The sequence below is a fragment of the Anthonomus grandis genome, chromosome 12 (assembly GCF_022605725.1).
Source record: "Anthonomus grandis grandis chromosome 12, icAntGran1.3, whole genome shotgun sequence".
Lineage (NCBI taxonomy): Eukaryota > Metazoa > Arthropoda > Insecta > Coleoptera > Curculionidae > Anthonomus > Anthonomus grandis.
The window spans coordinates 3,432,841-3,450,068 of NC_065557.1; the positions used below are offsets into that span (position 1 = coordinate 3,432,841).

The window sequence follows — 17,228 nt, forward strand, 5'->3', positions numbered from 1 at the left end:
CTCATGGAGGTTCAAAACGTATTCAGATTTTCGTAAAGCATTTGACATTATTAAGGTTGGTTCAATCCATTGAAAAACCGCTCAATAACTCCACAACGGTCGTGTTTAAAGCAATATGTAAGGCCCCTTTTGACGAAGAAACTTATGGACTTTCATACGAAAGTTTTATAGATAAAATTGTGACGTAACTTCTTCAAACATTTAGATTTTTGTCAAATTTTGACTGCATGAACATCACTTGTAAATATGGATGTAGCTCGGGGCATTGTTGAGCTACAAAAATTCTTTATATATGAAATTGTTCATTGAGAATCGTGTTACCTTTGAGTGAAAACCTCATTGAGATGCCTCAAATAGTTTTTGAGTTATCATGGATAGAAGTTAAAATTTAATTTAAAAAATGGTACTTAATTAAAAATGCCCTAACTCATAAAATCTTGCACCTAAAAAGGTATTTCATACATGAACTGCATCCTCAAGAATCCGTGCATAGGGTTGTTATAATGAATATCGTCAGGAAATGTTCCATAATATAATACAAGGGTACCGCAAAGCTAATATTAAATACAAAGATGGTATTTTTTAAATGGAACATCTTGTATATTGGAATAATACATTTTTATATTTTAGAGAATAAAAATGAAAATATTGTTTAACCAAACCTCCGGTACTATGACGTTCATCGTTAATAATAAATGTGCAGTGTGGTATCCTTAGAAATCGAATAATAGGACACTTTATATTTCAAGTATCTTTAACTAGAAATAGATACATATCTCTCTATGTATTTGAAGGTTTATTAGAGGAAATTTTGCATAGAGAATATACCAGTAAGATTTTTTCTTAAATAATCGTTTTAATAAGTGGATTGAAAAATCTATTAACTGGCCTCCAAATAGCCCTGATCTGGCTCCGTTAGAAGTCTTCTATGGAGGTATCTAAGAAATTAAGTTTATAAAGAAAGAAGTAAACATTTGGAGGATTTAAAGGAAAGAATCCGAAGAAGTGCAAACAATTTAAATAAGGACCTTTTTGGGTTTATTTCCAATGCTCTATTGAAATTTGACAAAGATTATAGAAACTGTATGGAAAAATATGCTCGGCGTTTTGTTCTTCTAAAAAATCTAAATATTTCAATAATATATAGATTAATATACTATATATTTTTGCACGCTATTTTGTACATCCTATTAAAAAAATATCGAAATTCGTCAAAGGGTTTTTAAATTATACCTAAAATTGTGTTCATATGATAAATTTTCAATCATTTTTGCCCGTTAGGTCCACTCCTCATAAAACTGAGTCTAGCTCAGGCAATTCTTGAGCTACAAAAATTCTTCATATATGAAAATGTTCATTAAGAATTGCTTCAACTTTGAGTGAAAACGTGATTGAGATGCCTCAAATAGTTTTTGAGTTATCATGGATAGAAGTTAAAATTTTATGGAAAAAATGCTACTTATCTGAAATTGCTTTAATTTATTAAATCTTGCACCTAAAAAGGTGTTTCCTACACGAAATCCATCCTGAGGAATCTCTATTTAACAATCTATTAAAAAAATAATCAAAATTTCTTAAAAATAGTTTTTCAGTTATGCTCAAAAGTGTGTTGGTCCACTCCTCATAAATCTGAGTCTAGCTCAGGCAATTCTTGAGCTACAAAAATTCTTCATATATGAAAATGTTCATTAAGAATTGCTTCAACTTTGAGTGAAAACGTGATTGAGATGCTTTAAATAGTTTTTGAGTTATCACGGATTGGCGAGCAACAATTGCATGAAGAAAACACTATTTAACTCCTTAAATATTGGACCTAAAAAGGCGTTTTTGAGGCATACATCTCAATATCCATGCGACTTATCTGCAACCGCTTTTCTAGACCAGAAAAGTCACCGAACTCAAATATGTTAATTATGTAATTTTTTTATATTATCTAGAGAAGAAAAATAGATGTATCCTATGGGACCTAGCTAGATCTTCCTTTGCATGACGTTGCTTTGTAGTCATGTACACGTTATTGTTGACAAAAGCGTGCGGAAAGAGGCGTCTTTCCGCACCCTTTTGACAAAAAAATAAAAAATACACCTACCTTTCCGGACTTAGGCTTGACGATACTCAAAAAGTGCTCCCACCTGGACAATATCTGATACAAATAAAAATAACCGGCGGTTTCGCAGGTGTAAGCCTGATCCCCCTCGACGTTTAAGGACTCTTGCAGCTTTTGCACCTCGTTGAGCAGATCGATCCTCTTGGCTAACACATAATTCACCCTGCCGTACCTGCTGAAGTCCTATAATAAAAAAAAAAAATAAAAACAACTTTGAAGGCCCTAAGTTATAGTGAAGTGCATTTTCAGGAAGATGGCGAGGTACTTATCATTTTCTTAGTAACTACTTGTAATGATTAGTGGATGATGGACATACGGCCACATCCAGTGGCCTCCCAGATCGCCAGATCTAACCCCACTTGATTATTTCTTGTGGGGGGGTTACTTAAAGAACCAAATTTACAAGCGAGGGTACGATAACGTCGACGCTTTATAGTTAAGGAAAATATAATCCAAATGGATGGTAGGACCATATTTAGAGACAGTTCGAGCAGTTGAAAAACGTGCTCAAGAATGGTGTTTTTTTATCGTTTCCGTTTGGGTGTCAAACTTCATTAATTTGTAACCTAGGAGAAAAGTCACTGAAAACTTTTTGGTTTAAAATTTGATGTTTTAACTGATTAATAAGAAAGTTACCAATGGTGGACACTTAATTTGGATAACCCTGTATAAGAGTTGGAAAATAATTTATAATGCCAGGAAGGCATAGAAATTGACCCGGTGTGTCTGTGAATAATTAAAAAATTACTTTCATCCATTTAAATCAGTGTATATTTCAGTGCGTTTTGCAAAAAAATTTTTTTTGCCTTTCAGGTTTAAATAAACCAGAACTTTGGATAAGTTTTTATTCACGAATTTTGAATAGTTTTTCCAGATTTTTAAACACATTTTTTAATGTTATTTCAGGTTTTTGACATAATTTTTTCTTTCTTTTAGTGACTTACTTACACACTTACTTATATCTTTCAGTTATTTTACTTTTATTATAGTGGCTCTCTTGGTCATTTAGTGATTTGATAAATTTTGTAACATTTCCACTTTTAAAACCTATTTTTTGGAACGCATATTTCCACCGCACCTGTCTTTAATGTCCGTTCCGGCAATTTTTTCTTAGCAATATTATGAAGCCTTGTTTGTCCACAGTTAAAAATAGACAAAAACAGTTTTTGATATACAGGAACTCTTGTTCTTATTCCAAACCTAAACAATTACTTTATTAGGTGCCATTGTAAAATTATTTGAAAAAAATCAAGAAAATTTCCATTTTTTCCTCCAGATATTTTTGACATCCATCATTTTGGCCAATTTTTCACCTTGTCCATTTTTATTTTTCTCTGAGTTGAAATTATGTTTTTACATCAAACAACGATGATAGTTCCATGAATTTAAATTTTTGTTGGCACTTCAGGTCAAAATTTGCTAATTCTAGATCAGGATCTGAATACCTAATGACAAAAACATCTATGTATCTTACCAGGCTAAAACACATTTCTTTAATCACCTTATCTCTGTTCGACGTTATTTACTGGTTCTGTTTTTCTGTCCTTTTCTGGTACCTCTATTTACATCACCCATAATATGCTCTGCTTCGTTCATTTTCACTCAAGAGATATTTAACTCAAAAGTATTTTAATTGTTCACCAACAACAACGCAATGCTAACCTTTTGCGAATACTGATTTTAAAATGTACGTAGCCATACCGTAAAGACGAACAAACAGCGTTTTGTCAAAGTTTACTGAATAAAATACAAGTTGCTTCACTCGGCTCCACGCGCCGAATTACCTATTCACCGCCCCTCACTTCATTTGCCGGGCGACGCTCCTACAATCGAATCTGTTGGGTTACACAGTGAGTAGAGTTTAAATCGTTTTGATGTGCGAGCGTTTTATTACTAGTTGTACCGGGTGGACTGGCAAATTATTATAATCTATTATATTAAAATGTCGACTTATTGTTCGGTAGACAGTTGTTTTACAAAGCGTGGAAGTGGTTTAATGTTTTTTAGATGTCCGAAAAATAAAAATAGGTAAGTACATTGGAATTAGTTGTTTATTAAATTCATGATTGCATTCCTAGTTACTTTATGATCTGGTTCCTGTTTCTTTTTTTAAATTAATATAAAAAATGGATTATAGGTGCCAACTCTGGAAAGGTATTTTTGGATTTACTGGCGAACATAGATATGCCGATCTTACTCCGAAACAATGTTATAAAAGGGTTAATATCTGTAGTTTGCGTTTTGCGGAGAGCAGTTTTATGTCCCCTTCAAATCAACGTCTTAGACCCGACGCAATTCCTACATTGTTCCTGACCAGAGCATCGACAAGTATGTTTTATGTTTTCTTCTAATTTGTGCACTTATAATGGCAATATGTATAATAGAAGGTACCTTTTAATATTTGCAATTTTTTGGTATGTAGGGAAATCAGAATTATTTACAAATTTACGTACTATTTTTCCAGGCACAGATAATTCTAACATCATTGCAAGTCACACATTAAGGAAGGAATTCAGTGACGTTTCCGTGAAAACTGACACTCCGATGCAGGTTAATGTTTCTGTCCAGACGGATGTATGTAATAATACAGGTAAGTGAAAGAATCGGCACTGTGAACTTTTTTATAATATGCAAAACAATTACACTTGCACTATACTCAAATGTTTTACTTAAAGTACCATAAAAATTAAGAAAAACCTAGTAATTTAATAATGAATACGACGCTACCCCTATAATAGTTTTTTAGCTCCTGAGTAAAAAAATCTATATTTTTTGTTAGATTTTATTATTTCAGTTTGTAAAGTTCAATACATTCCAAAAAACATTACCTTAAATTTTTTTAAATTATTTTGATCTTGTTTTGAGTTAAATTTTGATTATTTGTATTAAAACAGGTATCGTATATCTAAAATAAATTTTACTTTTAAGATAAGTTCTGTCAAACGTCAATGAAGATTTCGGCAATAACTCCAAGAAAAATTCAATTAAGAAAAGAAATTAAAACTCTGGAAAAGGAAGGCTCTCACGCAAAAAGATCCCTGGAAGTAGGAGTTACTTTGGACGATGTTCAAAAATTCCTAGATGACAACTACCCAGCAGATTCTTGTGCATTCCTTAAGAGTCAGCTATCTTTTCTGAACAAGTCTCCTCTGGGAAGCAGGTACACAAATGAATATAAACAATTTGCTATGAGTTTATACCTTGTTGGACCAAAACCCAATAAAAAAATGTCATCCGTTTGTCGTCAAAGTCCACTCTTCAACGTTTCACAAAAATAGGCAATTAAAATAATAAATAAGAAATAAGGGTAACCAATTATATGCCAGGTTATAGTACCTCTCTGTCTTGAGAGGGTGTGTTGTGACCAAAATAACGTGCGCAGTTTCGTTTTCACATAAAATAAAATATGAATGAAATATGAATAAAATATGAAAGTTGGATTTTGGTCAACTTCTTATTTTATTATATTATTTTGCTATGTAAATGCGTTATGGAACTTTTGTACATTTAACTCTTATTTTATTTTTATTTTATTTCTTATTTTACTTTATTTGTCTGTATAAATCCAGCTTAAGAGACTGCATTGTTTTGTCCTTCTTTTACAATATTGCACTTTTGCCAGAGCTATTTATCCGCTTTTTAAGTATTAAAAAATGTAATACCTTTTAAAGGTTATTTGAGTCGGAAACATAACTGAGCTTATAATGAAAAAAAACTAATCGAATATTAATAAAATTCATAGAAAAATCGACTTAATTTAAAAGCAAAAATTTTAATAAAAGCAGCAGTCCAAACAAAAATATCTTGGAGCATTAAAAAATTTAGTCACTTCGGCAACGTTGCGCTACAGTCTTACGCACGTTTTACTATTTTTCGAGTTCTGTCAAAAATTATGAATGAATGAATCTCGAGCGATGTTGCCAAGGAATTAAAACAAAAACGCTTTAAATTATTGAGTCTAAGGGTGTATTTTGTGTTTAGAGTGTGTTTTATCAGTTTTTTGTTGTTTTCGTACTTTTTTTGGAGAAAATTAATGCCAAAATAAACGATCATGGTGCATTCTTGTGTAGTAAAGAGAGTAGAGCATTAAAATCCAAATTTCATCGGTAAGTTTATTTGTTTATGTTTAAACAGCAAAAGACTTTAGTATTTTTACCACCAGCGTCGTCACATGAAAAATATTACGGTTAATTAATTATGTAATGACATTTTAGCCTCTATTTAAAATTGCACCACAAGAGCGACGAAAACAACACGTATTGATATAGAAAATTATTTGTACACTACACAATCCTTTCTCCATCCTTTTCTCTCTCACTACTAATTTTAAAACAATAAAATTCCACATTATTGGGCTGGTTATGAATGAAACATTACGTTTATTACTTATAATGTCTTTGGTAATGCTATTATTAGTCTGAAAAATTAACAAAAACGTCAAAAAAAGGAGTAATCAATCATTTAAAATTCAAACATGTCATTACTTAATAGTTATGTCTATCTTTAGTTATTAAGTTAAGTAACAGTAATATATGCATTTTCTCACACAAACTTTTGACTTTGATTTAAAAATAAATCCTAATGAAACCAGTCGTACCAAAACAACCTATAATAAGATACCTAAGTACCTAATTATTAACAAAAAAAATTTAACCATTTAGTTCTTGAATTAGGTAAACTTTGATAATGTAAAATTTATTTAGTTTGGTGGTTATAAAAACAAATAATTTATAGTATTATCAATTTACATATTTTTCCCAAGTAGGTACATTACATAATAATTTTATTCCAGATAATAAAGTTATTATAAAATCGTGCTCCGTCTTCCCCTACAGTTCGAATTAGACGAAACTCGTAAAATAATAGGTACCTTTTACCAGACTTCCCCTTTACATTTTTTGCTAGTTCCCCGTCGGCTAGGAGCTCGGCGGCCTGCCTTTGACATCGAAAGATAAAAGGTTTTTCGCCGAGTGAAGCAACTTGTATTTTATTCAGTAAACTTTGGTTTTGTCCTCGAAAATTTGATTAGTATGTCTCCCGCCTCTGGACGAAATACACTTAGTTTGTCTAGTTTTTATTGAATGTTAAATTGAAGTAGAACAAAATGCAGTTAGATTGTCCCTGTGCTATGGAATATGCTAAACGACCAAAATAGATTGTAACGCCATCTATATATCTCAAAATTTTAAAAAATGAACAAAACACGTTTAGAATGTGTGCATTTCAATTTAAATGACTCACCTTTTCCGTTTCTAGGGCCTCCTCGCCGTGTCCCAGCCTCAACAGGTGTCTCTCGTCGATGTCCAGCTTGACGATTTTATCGAACAACTGATTCAGCGCCTGATTCGAGTGGGTCACGATCAGCGTTCTCTGATTCGGGAAGTTGTGGTAGAGGTTCGAGATTATTTGGACGGCAACGTCGGTTTTTCCGGTACCGGGCGGACCGACGACCAGAGTTAGACCCGGTTGCATTCCGGACTTTATTGCTTCGGTTTGGGTCGGCGTAAACGGTATCATATTTCTGTAAATGTCGAGGTTAGAGTGAGGTAAATTAAGTTAAAGCTTATTAAAATAAATGGCTGAGATGGAATTCTTAGATAAAACAAAAAATCCATAATGACTATAATATGTTGCACTATCTAACGAATCTTCGATTGTATCGCTTGACAACCAAGAATTGAAGACACTTAAATGTTATTATAATTAAATTATTGCTTAGTATTGGTTGTTGATTAATTGTTTACAATATTTATTAACTGAATATAGTAATAATAATAATAATAATACGTTTATTTGCCAAAAGTTGATAATTCATCATAACTAAGTATTTAGTAATAAACGAAAGAAACGCAGAACATGCCCTTGTTGGCAACTTGTTAGTGATTTTTTAAAATATTGTATTGTACTACAGTAAATCTAACTAATTATAAATGACATTTGGACAGTTATTTAATCAGGTATTAATCTAAAAAAATTCGAAATTACAAGCACAATATAATAACATCTAAATTCCGGATGTAGTTTCACAATTTGAGAGAATATCATAACTAGGTTCATGGAGGTCGAATTTAGTGTGTATCAATTTAATTTTGACTTCAATTTTCCCCCCTTTTTCTATATCATCGTTTCATTTTCTTCATAAGGATTGGATCGCCTGCAAATAGTGTTGTTCTCCTTTAGTTTGTCAAATTAAACCCGAAAAACATCATTCCATTCCCATCCTCAGCAAATTATTAAATTGAGATAAAGATACATAAATGTGATATGTACTTTTAACTTCTAGTCAATTTTAGTTCGTATTATTTTAAAAAGATACGAACAATTTAATAATTTTAATTTGCACTATTCATATCCATTGTAGCGCCCTCAAGATGGCCTAATAGAGCAGGAAACGCATAAGTAATATTAAAATTTTAATACTTACTGAGGTTTATCTATGTTAGGAGAGCTAGTGAACCCTTCGACTAACGGTCTTCCTGTAAGGCTAGAAATTTGTGGAATGATGAGTCATAGTACACCAAGGCCAACAACAATGACCTGGCAGGCATCAGCCCTGCACGCCATTAGCCCTTTTATTTTTTTAAATGTCAAATAAATAAGATAAAAAAACTTACTTCTGTAAGCTTCAAAATTTAATACAATTTAGTTTGTTTATTGATAATTATGGAAAAAATTGACAGACGATTTTAGTAAGCAAAAGTATCTACCAGGTGAATTGAAAGGTGCATAGTTTAGGGGGTGAAATAAACTTTCTCCTGTAAAGTTGAAAATTAAGTATGTGTTTGAGTAAGTCTTTTCAAATAATTGTGTACAGTGACAGGCGGTTCTGAACAGCATAAGACCTTGACAGGCGAGGGGAAAGATGCTGAGAACGTGCGAGTAAGAGGCGTAACGTGAATGCATATAGTGTGAATGTCATTAAATAAAATTCAAAATTATAGATGCAATATTTTTTATTAATTGTTTTGTAATCTACATTATTTTTTACATTAATTATCATCATCATCTGACACTTCTTCACTACTACTTCTTCCATCATAATCCGACTCTTCGATCGTTTTCTTCCTCTGAAAAGAAAAAAATATTTTAATTAATTAATAATGTTATTAAGAAGTGAATATCGCGCTCAATTACGTAAGACTGTATATTGAATCTTATTAAATCAAATAACTGTGTGTTACCTGAAATGTAATCTTCAGTTTCAGTTGACTGTGCTTCGACAGTATCAGCATTAGCAGGGTCTTGTAAAAGTATGTCGTATACAGGCGCAGGAACCGTATCTCCCTCAAACCAATTGAAATGGTAGTGACCATCGATTAAGTGCCAACCATTATTTTCAGGGGCAAGAAACATTGGTTCCTTTAAATGACTATTCCACCAGATATTTGAAATATATGCAGCTCTTAATAATTGTTGTTGCAGTTCGCGTTGTCACGGAGGTAGATTTGATGAATCATAACTTATTATTTTTTGCATAAATATGTTGATATTTTTCGTGTCATATGTGGCAAGGAACTTCTCATAACGTGCGTTATCCAATCTTTGACATTTTCATCCGTACATTTGGCACACAAATTTCTCAAGTATTGGAAAAATATCTTCTTTCTTCTCTATTATTTCTACACTTCCTAACGCTGCAAATGCCTTTAGATACTGATGAGATTTTTCTAATATTTTAAAAGGTCTTTTTTTTCCTCTTCTTAAAAACGACGGGTTAAAATCACAACCGGTCAATGCATGAAATCCTGGTAAGCTTTGGCATACCGAGGGTCCTAATTTTTCATACAATTCAAAAACATTTATCCATTTTTTGAAATTGTTGGTGCCATATTCCATGTAGATTTTTAAATGATTATTGCGGAGATGGTCCATGTTGCCGAGCATAAGTATTAAAATGTCTGTGTCGCACGTTTTTATTAACACGTCGGTTACATCTTCATCCATTTGGCATATATGGTATATTATTTTTGTATCGGCTTCCTCATGATGTTGGCATGATAAATTTTCGTTGACATTGAAGATAACAGAATTGTTGTGGACACTATAAGTATGGCATTCATGTAATTTAAATTTATTATGGTATTCCCGATGAATGTTGTCATTTCAATAGAGCTCCAGTGTGTAATTAAAAAATCCACAAAAGCTTCTTTGAATTGTATATTGCGAAGTTCTTTAATGAAATCAAACAAGGAAGGATATATTTTACAAAATGTACCCGATTCAAGGTAATTTGACTTGAAATGTACCTTTGTACCATTAAAATAAAAATGTACCGATTTGCTTACCATTAGATAAACGGTCTTACTCACACTATGTGCATTCACGTTACGCCTCTTACTCGCACGCTCTCAGCATCTTTCCCCTCGCCTGTCAAGGTCTTATGCTGTTCAGAACCGCCTGTCATTGTACACAATTATTTGAAAAGACTTACTCAAACACATACTTAATTTTCAACTTTACAGGAGAAAGTTTATTTCACCCCCTAAACTATGCACTGTTATGAAGACCGTTAGTCGGAGGGTTCACTAGCTCTTGGACTACTAACCCCATATCCAATTAACTTAAAAAGAGACATAAGACAATTTTTCCGGAGGTTAAATATCAAAATTAGTAACTATTTATTTGTTCAATGAGACGGTTTAGTCAGAAAATGAAGCAATTTTTTTAGTTAACTTTCATGCTGTCAATAAAACGTATTTTATTGTCATTATGGAACGTTTGGCTTGGAATTGCAGCTTCTGGTCATTTCTACATTGGCCTTTTTTCATATTAAGAATTGATTTTTGTAATTAATATTCAAGTAAATCACGAATTCGAGTTTCTGGACTGAACAAATAATTTAAATCAAAAAGCCTTTTTTTAGCAGAATCTTTGGAAATTTTTACAAAATACAATAGCAATCGTGAATAAGTATCATTTTTTAATTATAAGAGCTGCAAACAATAATACAACTGATACTTTCTTGAGACTGATTGCATGTTAATGATTGGACATAAAATTATCAACTGATGTGAGCGTGTTAATGTCATAAGGCGCATGACGTGCCTAGAATAAATAAACAATATACTAAAACCCAGGCTTTAAGATCAAACTAAAGAAATTATTTATGGGATGTTGATTGTTGTTTGGGATGTTGTTGAGCCAATAAAATCACTTTTTTGATAAAATTAAGTTCCTAATTTTTGGTAAATAGTATTTTATTTTCTGAAAAAAAGGGGTCATTTTTTATCGAAAATAAATGAAAATTCAGTTTTTTTAAGATTAATTATTAAGTTTTGAAAAAAAAAGAGTTTTTTTTGGTTCTAGACAATTTGTCATTAACCCCTTGCTGCATCTTGTGTCATATATGATACATACTAAAATTAATATATTTTCAAGATCCTAGAATCTAAAAATTAAATAAATGCATGATGTAGCATATTTGGGACCGAGGAATAAACACGTGAAAACAATTCCGACATCAGCAACAAAGCACGCTTTTTTGGCGCGCTTTGCCAGGTTGAGAATCACATATTTGTCGGTGTAGTCGATGTTTATGTTTTTAAAGTGTCATTTTTGTTTAGTAAAAAGTTAGTTTCGTGATTAAAAAAATATAAATAGTTTATTTGTTGCACTTTCATTTGAAGGTGAGTTCAAGCAATATTTTTAATTTTTTTAGACATTAGGTAGAAACATTGTTTTGATGCATATATGGGATATCATGCACATATACGTGGTAATAAGAGTTTGATTGGTTTCAGATGGATCCGAAAATATTTTACGGAATTAACAGCAAATATGTTAGGGATTTACCGGAGGATAATGAGAGTGATGTTCCCGATTTGTCATGATGAAGACAATAATATCCCAATAAACCATCATAATATATTAGCCTACGAAAGTGATGACTCTTGGCCTGAAGGAGATTATGACGAGACAACCATTCCTGAAACAGATGTGAATAATATGTGAATCCAGGATCCTGGAGAACCGGAAATCTTAGGAAAGATCCAAAGGAGCTTGAATTTACGGGCAACCTGAATATGCCCCCAGAGGTTGCTGATTTAGAGACACCATCAGAGTTTTTTAAGTTCTCCTTGACTAATGAAATTATATCGACGATAACTACCGAATCAAATTTATATTGCTTACAAAAACATATAAACCGTCCTTACAGATGATGAAATAGAACAATTCATTGGTATGTGTTTATATATGTCCATCATACAATTGTCTCAAGCTAGGAACTATTGGTCACCACATTTAGGCCATCCCGCCATATCTAGGGTCATGACATGTAACATGTGGGAAGAAATCAAACGATTTTAATAATAATGATAATTTTATACCTCGTGGCAAGCCCGGTCATGATAAGTTATTCAAGATAAGAGCTTTACTAGGAAGATTACAAGAAAGACTAAATATAATTCCTGTTGAAGAACATATTGCGGTCGATGAACAAATTATTCCCACTAAGGCCAGATCGACAATCAAACAATATAATCCAAAAAAGCCACACAAGTGGGGCTTTCTTTCGACGTTTTTGCTGGTTCTCAGAGCAACATCGTTCCTGCCGATGCTCCTGATTTGGGAACTAGTAGTAATGTGCTGGTGAAACTTGTTGAAAGAGTCCCCAAACACGTAAATCATAAGATTTTTTTTGATAATTGGTTTACTAGCGTCCCGCTTATGGTTTACTTGTACAAGAATGGTATCCATCCTCTTGGAACTGTGCGCTTGAATCGAGTTCAAGGATGTAAAATGCTGTCAGAAAAAGAGTTTAAAAAACTTGGACGAGGATCTTGGCAAGAGAAAACTGCTATTAATGACGATGTAAAGTTAAGTACCGTTTGCTGGTATGACAATAAAATTGTCTCAACTTTACGTCGGTTCACAGCCAACGGGAACTAAGCAAAGATTTTTTAGAAGCGAGAAATGCTACAAGAATGTCGAGTGCCCGCAAACAATTTTGAAATATTATGAATACATGGGAGGTGCAGACTTATTAGACTCTATGCTCGGTTACTATCGCATTAAAATTAGATCCAAGAAATAGTATCTTCGCATTTTCTTTCATTTTATGGACATGTGCGTTGTAAATAGTTGGCTTTTATGGAGAAGGCAAAATAATATATATGCCACTTGCAGATTTTAAAGTGTGGTAGTGGGAAATCTGTATTAACCAGAAAACGTGGACGACCTAGCGCCAATCTTGAAAATGCTTATTTGCAAAAGAAGAAACGTGGCCCTACGACTGAAATACCCCAAACTGAAGTTCGAAAAGACGGAATCGATCATTTGCCAGAATGGAGGGAGAATGACAGAAATAGATGCAAGCATCCAGAGTGCAAATCCCAGACGTACATTTATTATGTTAAGTGCCAAATACCCCTATGCTTAAATAAAGACAGAAATTGTTTTATTCGATTCCATACTGAATAACTGAATAAGTTTGTAAAACTTATCTTATATATTTTTTTCCGACAAAAATAAAAAATCATGCAACAAGGGGTTAACTAGGTTCAAAAATGCAATTTTTCAATTAAAACTGCTTGTATATTTATCTACCATATAGGGTCAGAAATATTTATTAAACCGTAAAATATACGTATATCATATACAATTCTGTTTACACAAAAAAGAACATTTTGGCGTTAAAAAAATTGATAAGGGATTTATATAGCTAGTTTATTACACCTCAAATATTTGATGAAATTCTTCTGAAAAATCACTGTTTTTCATCCATATTATCCAATTTAATAGCACTGTTTTTATACTAAATATTTATATGTAAAATTATATCAAATTTAAATAATCCGTGTTATCAAATTAAATATTGAAAATGTATTTTCTGAAAAAACATTGTTTTCCATTAACACAACCCGTATCCCCCCACCCACCCAAACATTTGCCCAGTAGAATTTTTTTTTGAAAAATCACCGTTTTTCGTCCATATTATCCAATTTAATAGCACTGTTTTTATACTAAATATTTATATGTAAAATTATATCAAATTTAAATAATCCGTGTTATCAAATTAAATATTGAAAATGTATTTTCTGAAAAAACATTGTTTTCCATTAACACAACCCGTACCCCCCACCCACCCCAAACATTTGCCCAGTAGAATTTTTTTTTGAAAAATCACCGTTTTTCGTCCATAATGTCCAATTTAGTAGCACTGTTTTTTTATCAAATACTTATTAATATACATGTATATAATTATATTAAATATAAATAAAAAAACTGTGTTATTCGATTAGATATTAACGACGAAACCAACTGTTATTCATGCGGATTATTTTAGAAATCAATGATTTTTAAAGACAATTTCTTACTGGTAACTTGTGTGGGGTGGGTGGGGGGTTAATGGTAGTGTTTATGAAAAACGGATTTTTTGCAGATAATAATGGCCTCAGAAAAAAATGTTTTTACTAAAAATTATAGATGACAAAAAAATCTATAGTTTTTGTATCTATACTTTTCTTACATAACCTTAAGGTTGTCGAGTAAAACGTGATTAATCGTAATTAGACCCAGACAAATTCGCAATAATGAAATAGATTGACCCTGGGATAATAAGAAATTGTTCAAGATTTTAGTTTGTAAAACTAATTTCTTAGTTATATCTTATGACCATAAAGTTTACAGGTAAAAAAAATAAATTACATGACACTACTAACAAATGTTCGCCTTTAAAACCATTTAAAATAATAATGAACGATGTAAAAAAAGAATGACACTCACTTCTTAGGTTCGTTAAAATGATACGGACCCCTGCGCGGTATCTTATGAGGTTCCACCACGATAACCTTCCTGCCCCCGCCCTCCTCCTCCTCCTCATCCACTCCCAGATCTTCAAAGGTCAACCGGAACGGTCGCACCAGATTCTTAGGATCGTCGATTTTCAATTTGATCTGATAATCGGGAAAACAGGACCTCAAATGGTTCGCGTCTATGAACGTGTCGTTATAGTCTAAGGTGGCGATTTGGTTCGGCATTTTGCCGTAGTGGGCGGCGCTGGGATCGCCGTAACCCAAAATTATGTCGTGGAGCCACTCGGGTACGACGCATTCGGTGTTCATCAGTTCTCTAAAATCGCGATGAGAAGAAAATAGCGATGAAACAAATTGTAAGTCACAGGTCTCAGATTTATTAAAATAAAAGTCAAAGGGTTACACGGGTTTCGCCCATACTAGGCATCATCAGATCCAATTGTGCATTCGCCAATAAAAAAGAAAGAACAAAGAAGAAGCAGAGAACAACACTACATGATACAAGTCAAGGGTAGAAATAATTATTTTCAAATTTCGAATCAATTTTAACTTAATTTCTACCCTTGACTTGTATTATGTAGTGTTGTTCTCTGCTTCTTCTTCTTTGTTCTTTCTTTTTTATTGGTGAATGCACAATTGGATCTGATGATGTCTATGATGGGCGAAACCCGTGTAACCCTTTGACTTTTATTTTAATAAATCTGAGAGCAGTGACTTAGTTTCTTTCATTACTGTTTAACGTAAAACGGTCTCTTTGAAAGAAGATGGACTATTTCTTGGAAATTGGGATGAGAGAGTTTGAATATACAGTTTAAATAACAGTTTGAATATATTAAGAAGGATTTACCTAATGGTCTCCAAAACGGCCTTGAAATTGTTCTCCTTGGGTTTTCTACGGATGATTATGTTGAAACTCTCGTAGACGTCCTCTTTGCCTTTGTTTACCTCGCTCATGTCCTCCCTGTATTGGTTACAGTCCAGCCAAACTCTGAAGGTTCTACGGTCACCTGAGTGATACCAAATTTATGTATGTGCAGTTATATGAGAACGGAAGTTCGGCTCAAAGGACCAAAATGGGAGGATTATCGCTCCTCATATTTTGACTCCTCAGACTCTTAATTTTATTGAATTTAAGAAAAGACAATGTAAAATTAACAGTTAGCAGCAAACGGATTAATAAACAGAAATGGGTCCAAATGAATCGCGAAAAATGTCATGAAAAGTTTGACTCGAAGGACCAAAATATGCGGACATTGCTCTACTAGAAAAAATATCAAAATTCCTTTTAAAGGCTTTTTGAGTTGTACTGAAAAGTGTGTTTATTTGATGTACTTATTGGCTATTCTTGAGCTACAAAAATTATTGATATATCAAACTTAGAATTGCTTCAACTTTAAGAGAGAACGTAATTGAGATACCTCGATGAGTCAGAATTTGTCCAGAACATTTCTGAGAATGTTCTGCTGTTTATTTCATGAAAATATTCCTATTAGTTTTTGTACTTTTAAGTGACACTCGCCTTAAAGAAAAGATTGAAGGTCACTTTTTACTACCACTATTTAAAAGGGCCAATATTTAAAAAAAAAATGCTTAAATCTAGTCAAACTTTAAAAGAAATTTCTAAGGAAAATTCCTCTGAATATTCTCATTTTTGTTTTATGAGAATATTCCCTTCAGTTTTCGAGATTTTGAATATTAAAATGAGTAGACACCTTTAAAATCAAACATTCATTCTTTAACAGCACTACTAAAAGGAGTCGATATTTTTTAATCTTTTCTAACAAAATTTGTCAAGAATATACTTTTGAATATTCTGTTTTTTATTTTATTAGAATATTCCCGTAAGCTTTTAAGATTTTGAACCTTTAGGTGTGTGGCTAATTTGATGACTATATGTCGTCTTAAAGTGCCAATATTTATTAAATTCTTGTTTGGATCGATTTAAACTTATTTACTATTTTAGAAATATTCCTTTGAATATTCAACTTGTTATTTTATGAGAATATTCCCTTTAGTTTTTGAGATATTGGATTTGGAATTTAAGAGAAAACGTCATTGAGATACCTCGACTAGTTTTTAAATTATCTTGGATGAAAGTTAAAATTTTATGAAAAAAATTGTACTTAACCGAAATTGCCTTAACTCATTAAATAATGCACCTAAAAAGATGTTTCATATATGAAATCCATCTTCAGGAATCCCTGTATACTCTACTAATAAAATTATGAAAATTCCTCAAAGATTTTTTGAGTTATACTCAAAAGTGTGGTTATTTGATTTATGTGCCTTGGACTTATTGCTCCTTGTACTTATATCTTATAAATTTGAGTCTAGCTGAGGTAATTCTTGACCTACAGAAATTCTTC

General features: G+C 32.4%; 2 protein-coding genes across 3 annotated transcripts in view; one reads left to right on the forward strand and one right to left on the reverse strand.

Annotated features, from left to right (window-relative positions):
• Positions 1-7,501, forward strand: part of LOC126743203 (replication stress response regulator SDE2) — a 41,505-nt gene extending 34,004 nt beyond the window's left edge. Inside the window, exon 4 of the mRNA XM_050450187.1 lies at positions 7,364-7,501. The gene's annotated coding sequence lies outside the window, so the exon portion shown is untranslated. The remainder of the gene's footprint in view (positions 1-7,363) is intronic.
• Positions 1-17,228, reverse strand: part of LOC126743194 (RNA helicase aquarius) — a 105,471-nt gene that overhangs the window by 30,785 nt on the left and 57,458 nt on the right. For both annotated transcript variants that reach the window (XM_050450175.1, XM_050450176.1), the window contains 4 exons: positions 15,710-15,869; positions 14,834-15,178; positions 7,349-7,628; positions 2,090-2,290 (listed from right to left, as the gene is read on the reverse strand). In XM_050450175.1, coding sequence (XP_050306132.1) covers positions 2,090-2,290; positions 7,349-7,628; positions 14,834-15,178; positions 15,710-15,869 — 986 coding nt within the window. The remainder of the gene's footprint in view (positions 1-2,089; positions 2,291-7,348; positions 7,629-14,833; positions 15,179-15,709; positions 15,870-17,228) is intronic.